General features: G+C 32.0%; 1 protein-coding gene across 1 annotated transcript; it reads left to right on the top strand.

Moving 5' to 3' along the window:
- The first annotated feature begins 732 nt into the window (after nucleotides 1-732).
- Nucleotides 733-7,477, top strand: LOC106417233 (rho guanine nucleotide exchange factor 8-like). Its single transcript, XM_048751091.1, has 11 exons — nucleotides 733-1,740; nucleotides 1,998-2,114; nucleotides 2,220-2,374; nucleotides 2,451-2,525; nucleotides 3,883-4,155; nucleotides 4,225-4,545; nucleotides 5,323-5,506; nucleotides 5,600-5,712; nucleotides 5,795-5,859; nucleotides 5,955-6,059; nucleotides 6,168-7,477. Exons 2-7 carry the CDS (start codon nucleotides 2,006-2,008, stop codon nucleotides 5,419-5,421), a joined length of 1,032 nt encoding a protein of 343 aa, XP_048607048.1. The 5' UTR covers nucleotides 733-1,740; nucleotides 1,998-2,005; the 3' UTR covers nucleotides 5,422-5,506; nucleotides 5,600-5,712; nucleotides 5,795-5,859; nucleotides 5,955-6,059; nucleotides 6,168-7,477.
- Nucleotides 7,478-7,833: the final 356 nt, after the last annotated feature.

The raw sequence follows: 7,833 nt of genomic DNA, 5'->3' as shown, positions 1-7,833 counted from the left end.
GACCAATGATAATATACCTTCTATTTTATTATTGGTTGATTTGTGGTTAGATAAATAATTAATGATGCTTTTGTTTAGAAAATATAAAAAATTAATGATTTTCTTAATCTATATGCACAATTCTAAAACGACTTATATTAAAAACGGAGGGAGTATATTTTAACTTGAATAATTTCCATTGTACTTATGAACTTTGATATCGTGATTATTCCAACCTAAACCAAAGTTTTTTTTTGAAATAAACTACCTTAATTATACATTTAAGTCGAAATCAACATTGGGCTAGATTGTTTTAGTCAACTATGCTGAGTTAGCTGCCACATATACAATTTTTGATGATTCAGAGGCCATGTTTCTGATTGTTGTTGGTTCAAATGACACATATCATTTTTTGGGTTGCAGATTGATAAAACTAAATTTTATTTTTGTATTTTGATCACAAATCTCTTACTTTTAATATATTACTTAATGTAAATTTCGGATCTTTAAAATATTTTATTGAATATACTTTGATTTTTAGTTCTATAATATCTTATCAAAAAATTGTACCAAAATTTTAATAGAATAATTATATTAAAACAACAGATTTTTGTTATAAAATTTAAAAATAAAATTTAATTTTATCAATCTGCAAACTAAGAATGATATGTGACAGTTGAATCAAAAATAATCAGAAACATGGCATTTGACTTCAGAATATTGTACATGTGTCAGCTGACTCATCATAATTGACTAAGACAATCTCGGTCAATGCTGATTTCGGCTTAAATCTGATAGTTGAAATCGTTTATTTGAAAAAAACTTTAGTTTAAATTGGAATAAACACTGTATCAAAATTCATATATAAAAAAGTACGATGGAAATTGTTCAGTTTAAAATAAGCCCCTTTGTTTCTTAATTTTTAGTTTGCAAATTTGTTTCAGAAGGAAAAAATTGTATTTAAGCTTATTTATGTCATTTGTGTTTCACGGTGTTTTAGTTATATGAACTCAGAGCATGTGCACAATCAAAATTCTACGTTGAAACTAACTTAAATAGCGATTAAGGAATAATAAAATTTGGAGGATAACAAAATAGTTAATTCGATGAGTGGTAGATCTGCCATGAGAAAGTTGAATCAGTTGGATTTTTATTGCCTTGTCCGTTCTTCCTGGAACGTCACTTTTACCACAAAACCATCAATTTATTTGTAAGACGGAAGAGAGTGAAACAAATCCTAAAAATAGCCAACTCCCTAAATTTTGATTTACTAATTTCTTGTATTTGAAATGTTTTTAATCCTTAAATCCAAGACAGACGTTTGTTCTTAACAATTTTGTTACACTTCAAAACCAAAAAGAGTTTTTTTTTTGTTTTGTTTAATGTAGCACAAAAACCTACAATACAGTTTCTAAAAGGTTATATCATCTCTTAAATCAGCTGGATCTTAAAGGCAAAACGGGGTTTAACTTGCGAGGCAAGAAGACAAGCGAACGTTGTCGTACCATGGTTGCAGCGTTGGAACGAGGACTAAGCGCTTCAAAATCATTCAATTTCAAAAGAATGTATGATTCACCCTCCACAAAACAGCAACAATCTCAAACACTTGTCCTGGAGAACGGAGATTCACATTTTGTCGAATCCAACACGCCCGAAAGTCAAAACTCTGATAGCTTAGCAGAAAGCCCCGTTGAGAGCATTCCTCCAATGATTTCCCCTCTTACTCGGCCGGGAAAACGACCCGATATAGACAACAAGCAGGTGAATCTTTTTTCCCAATAACTTGTTTTTTTTTTGATTAGGGTTAGTCCAGGAGTTTATGGGCTAACGTAGGAAGAATCATGAGATTTTGGAGATTAAAGATAATTCAGTAAAATTTTAATAAAGTTCTGTCTTAAACAATTTGGAAGCCATATAGTTATGTACATAAAATCTTGAAAACTTGAGGGTTATAACGGACTACAAATGTTTCCCTAACTTTTTTTAGAGAAACCTTAACAATGACATAAGTATTGCAGATACGGATATGATGAAGGACAGGTTCGCAAAACTACTACTTGGAGAAGATATGTCTGGTGGCGGAAAAGGCGTATCTTCTGCTCTGGCTCTTTCCAACGCTATCACAAATCTTGCTGGTAAATCTTTGTCATTAACTCTCCTTGTTTCTTCCAACACAAGTAATTTTTAGGGCTTTGATTGACTTCTTATGATTTTTTGATGATGGTACGGTCGATTTTCAGCGTCTATATTCGGGGAACAGACAAAGCTGCAACCGATGCCACAAGATAGACAAGCTAGGTGGAAGAAAGAGATTGATTGGTTGTTGTCTGTGACCGATCACATTGTCGAGTTTGTTCCTTCTCAGCAAACGAGCAAAGATGGAGTTTGCACCGAGGTTCGAATCTTCCCAAAGGAAGTATATCATTCATACTTCTTTAGAAAGATATATAATGTCTAATTATTTTACGTAGATTATGGTGACAAGACAAAGAGGTGATCTTCTCATGAACATCCCAGCCCTTCGAAAACTCGACACCATGCTCATCGTATGTGTTTCCATTCGTGTAGTCAAGTTTAAACTTATTTTTTGTCACAGAAAAGAAACCTTAAATTTAGAGAATAAATTATAGAGAAAATGACTAGGATAGCACTAAAAAAGTTTTTGTCACAAATATAACCTTTAAGAATAAAAATGATCAAAATAGCAATTAATGTTTTATCAAAAGAGATAAATATACATTTATACCCCAGTGGTAAATTAAAGGGTTTAGAGTTAAAGGATGGGGTTTAGGATTTAGGTTTTAGGGTTTAGGGTTTAGGGTTTAGAGTTTAGTGGTGGGGTTTAGGGTTTAGGGTTTAGAGTTAAGGGGTGGGGTTTATGATTTAGGATTTAGGGCAAGAGCGGATCTACTTAAGGTAAGTAGGGGGCAGCTGGCCCCCATAAAATTTTGAACTTGCCTCTAAATGTTAAAGCAAAATTAAGTTGCCCCAGTTGAAAAATAGTTTCTGCCCCTCTTCCCTAACTTAATCTGTTCTCAAATCTCTGTGTAAAATACCATTTCCCTTTTCTTAAATACCATTTATTATATTTGGTATAGCATTACCACGTTTCCTTATTTAATTTGAAAACATTTAACCATTGTTGCTTAAATAATAACTTGTTGATGGCTGTAAATATCAAATAAACATTTATTTAACTAATAAATAAGAATAAACATTTTTAGTTTATCAAAATACACTCAATGGTGATGAAATTGTTTTTAATTGGTTATCCACTCATAGTGAAAAATAAAATTCTTGTTTTCAGGAAAGTTTTTTTTATTGTCTGAACATATATGTATTTATATTTGTCACACCAAGAAAACATGGAAATTTTGTTTTTAAAAATTGTTTTTACAAAATTGAAATTTCTTATTTACATTTATAAACAAAAGAAATAGGAGGTTTACATCCCTATTAAACTATATTGTATTTCACTTAAATTGAAAAATGCATTTATAAAATAATTGTTAATTAATAATTTTTTTAAAATTATTATTTGCCCCCGATGAAATGTTTTTCTAGATCCGCCACTGATTTAGGGTTTAGGATTTAGGGTTTAGGGTTTAGAGTTTAGGGTTTAGAGTTGGAGGAGTGAAGTTTTGGGATAAGATTTCAAATTTTGAAAAATAAAAAAAAATTAAATTTTTCAAATGATAAAATGTTATTTTGGTCATTTTTGTTTTTCAGGACTATTTTTGTAATATAAACTTAGAAATGTGTTATTTTGGAGATTTGCCCTAAATTATATAAGTTTTACTATATTTTTCATTTTCTTATTGTTGATAATTCGACATAAATATAGTAGTTAGTGTAAGAGCTACCGTATAATGGATTAATGGTGATGAAAACATGTTTATTCAGGATACACTTGACAATTTCAAAGGACACAATGAGTTTTATTATGTGTCAAGAGATTCAGAAGAAGGGAAACAAGCTAGCAATGCTAGGTCAAACGACAAATGGTGGTTTCCTCCGGTGAAAGTTCCTCCCGGCGGTTTATCTGACCCGGCTCGGAGAATGCTTTACTTCCAAAAAGATTCAGTCACACAGGTTCAAAAAGCTGCAATGGCCATTAATGCTCAAGTCCTCTCTGAAATGGCTATACCCGAGAGCTACATCGACTCTCTCCCAAAGGTAAACAATATTTCATGTCTCCTTTTGTTGTGTTATATACAGATTTTAAGCTTTAATTTATGTTGCTAGAACGGAAGAGCCAGTCTTGGAGATTCGATCTACAAGAGCATAACGGAGGAGTGGTTTGATCCAGCGCAGTTCTTGTCCATGATGGACTTGTCGACAGAGCACAAAGTGTTGGATTTGAAGAATAAGATTGAGGCATCTGTTGTGATTTGGAAGAGGAAGCTTCACGTAAAGGACAGCAAATCTTCTTGGGGATCAGCTGTTAGCTTGGAGAAAAGAGAGTTGTTCGAAGAGAGAGCAGAAACGATCTTGGTCTTCCTCAAACAGAAATTTCCTGGCCTTCCTCAGTCTTCCCTTGACATCTCCAAGATTCAGTTTAACAAGGTAAATGCAACGCAATATATTAGTTAATTAGTCCATCATCAACAGATGACAATGATAGAATGTCAGTCCAGTTAATAATTATGCGATTGAGCATTCATCTACGGTACACGAGTTAGATAACAAGAAATAACATAATTTTTAGGGCAAATCCCTTAGATAACACGAAAAAAATTATGACAAAATAGCAGAAAAGAAAAGGAAAAAATCTCCAAAATAGCATATTATTTCAAGGGTAAAATAATGTAAATTACTTCAAACTTTAATCTCTTACCCTAATCACACCTCTAAAAACTAAAGCTTAAACTCTAATCAATAAATCCAAACTCAAATCTTTGTATATAAAGTAAGCTTTGTATCCCTTCTAGAGTGTCCGGCTCGGATGCCATGTCACAAATTCGAGTTTCATAATCGTGACACGTGTCTATGAAGATGAAACTTGCCGTTTCATTTAAATGCATATGCAATTGATACGGTCTTTAGCTTTGGAAGTGGGCTCATAAAACAAAAATAATAGATATGACGTTCTCAACATTGTCTTCTCCGCTTGATCTAGGATTCTTTGTACCCTAAAACTAAGATTAGGTCAAACTCCAATGGAGGTTGTACGAGATTGTACGTCTCAAATAAAGATTGGTCTCCTTCATGACGTATCGTTCCCGATTCATGGCCTCTGTTACGTTATGTAATTAAGTGTTCATCGCTATTAACATCGTTCTTTACTCATTGGACCCACTCCACTCATGATTTATCACTCAATACTTCTCTTCTCCTTTACAGGCGGTTAAACTTCACCTAAAAAGTATGTCTTCTTCCTATAAACGTTATCCTCACCAATCCACAAAATTGCGACTCCGAGTCTCCGTCGTCTTCAGTTGACCAGAAGAAGCTTCAAGCTAAGCCTTTGAAATCAGCCGTTGATGATTGGGTTGGGAGGTTGTTGGCTCTGGTTTCTTCAGACATGGTACAAACACTGTCTTAAATAGTGATTTAAAAGAGAAAGGTGTGGACTTTGTTGTTAAAACGAGTTTTGATTTTGGTATATTGATGTACCCAGATTAATGCTGGGTGGGTCTCGATTTGATGGGAGTAACTTGCCAAGAGTGCAGCTCAGATCGTTTCTTTAGTTTATACTTTGTTTGGTTCAACAGCTTACTATCGCATATTAAGGTATGTGTGTATGGCTTTTACTCTGTGGTGAGATTGAGTATTTGTTTCAGTTATTCTGACTTTTCTATTTGTTTCAAAGCAGAATCCAGAAAGTTCTAGAATTGTTCGAGTGGTTTCATGTACTTCAATCACTGATCTCCTTACAAGGTCTGTAAGAAAATATATGTACATCAGATTGTTTATACCTTTTATTATTTTTGTTTGTTTGTGTAAATCTAAGCTGCTTTTTAAATTGGAATTAGACTGTCTAGATTCACGAATACGAAGAAAGATGCAGTTTCTCACGCTTCGAAAGTAATCTTTCCATCATTAAACTATTGGAGGAAGAATCTTCAAAGGCACTATGGGTAAGTGTCATAATTTAACAAGGCCTTGAAGTTTCTCATTTTAGCAAACGTTAGTTCTGATCATGTCATTGCTATAATCCCCATTTTGATTGGTATTGGACTCTGCAGGAAAGCATTGTCCATCTGCTGAGTACAATCCGTCAATTTTCCAGCTTGAGTCATGTGAACATGATTTTCAAATTTATTTGAATAATAGCCATCACAGCAGATATCGAGATAGGAGGAGTTGCCGGAGACATTTTTAGGATCTCAAAGTAGATACTGCCATCAGCACTATCAGTAAGTGCTCTGAAAATGTAAACCAGTAAGTTCCTTTCCAAGTTGAATTCTGTTAAGGCTTCTTAATTAGATGGTTTTTGTTGCAAATAACAAAGACACATGTGTGTTTGATCTTGATATGTGATTGCATGCATCTGTTTTAAATTTCCAATCGGTGTATGGCAATAGATTTCATGAGGTACATCTGAATGGTCATTGAACTTTGTTATTATATGATGATGATTAAATGTCCTTTTGTTAATGAAAATCAAGTTCTTAATATAGTATTAGAAATTATATTATTATTATTATTATTTCTGCTTTTTGTTTCATACATGGATTTTTTAGATTCTGGTAATATAATCTTTATGAGTTCGTCTCTTTACATGTCTTAAACTGTGGTAGAAGAAAGAAAGAACAATTATACTGAAACAAGACGAACTAAGTGACCTTCGTATCAAAACCATTTAGCATGAATGAATTCCCACTATAGTAAACAGTTAATGTTATATACCTATTTCATGGAAAGTAGGAGGTTGGATAACCGAGATGTGAGTAGAGGGTTTATGAAAAAAACAAAAGACAAAAGGTGCGACTATAAGCTATTAGCTAGGTAATACTTAATTAACATACTTGAGCACACTTGAGTAAGCATAAAATCAAACGTATGATAAAGCTTTTCTCTTCTAGGTTGAGGACAATACACGTAAAATATAAAAACAAGAAGCATTTGTAATCGATGGATGATGTACAATGATCATGCAAGCCTATTTCGAAAAAACTTTAGTTACATATCATGTATTAGCACGTGAAATCCAAAGAAAACTATAATATAGATTTCTAACCGCAATACAATATTTGTTATACTTTGTTAATAATTATTTTGATCACCAACCCATTCTGAGAAAATAACAGTATTATGTAAATACGATTATGAACATTATTCAAACAAATTGTATATAGATAGCAAATACATCAACGGAGATGGATGATGAAGAGGAAGAAAAAAACAAAAGATAAATGTTCTAATATCCTTAAACATTATAAATTTAACGGTTTTAAAGCTAAAATAAAATTTAAATGGATTGTGCATAAAATTTATTTTAATTAAAATTAAATAAGTACGATAAAAATATTCAGATTAAACTAAGCTTATATCATTTTATATGTTTTTCATCACGTGATATATAATTTGCATTAATAAAAATAATTTATTTTGAGTAGTAAAAGATTCAAATCTAATAGACCAAAAATATTTAATTTCATAAAAAAAATCTTTTTTTAAAAAAAAATTGTCTAATGATTTATATTTTAATAATAAATGTTAATATATACATAATATTGAAATAAATTAAAATGATAGAATTAAAAATAAATATTATGGAAATACCCCGGCCGTAGCAAGACGATCTCTGATCTGATTTAAAAAAAAAATATATATTTACTAAACCACTTTCATCACAGGAACAACAACCAATCTGAAATTCAACCCTTTTGAGCTTATACGAAGCCATTG

This window comes from Brassica napus, chromosome C3 (genome assembly GCF_020379485.1).
Source record: "Brassica napus cultivar Da-Ae chromosome C3, Da-Ae, whole genome shotgun sequence".
Taxonomy (NCBI): Eukaryota; Viridiplantae; Streptophyta; class Magnoliopsida; order Brassicales; family Brassicaceae; genus Brassica; species Brassica napus.
The sequence above is the reverse complement of the archived record's forward strand: the minus strand, read 5'-3'. Positions and strand labels throughout refer to the sequence as shown.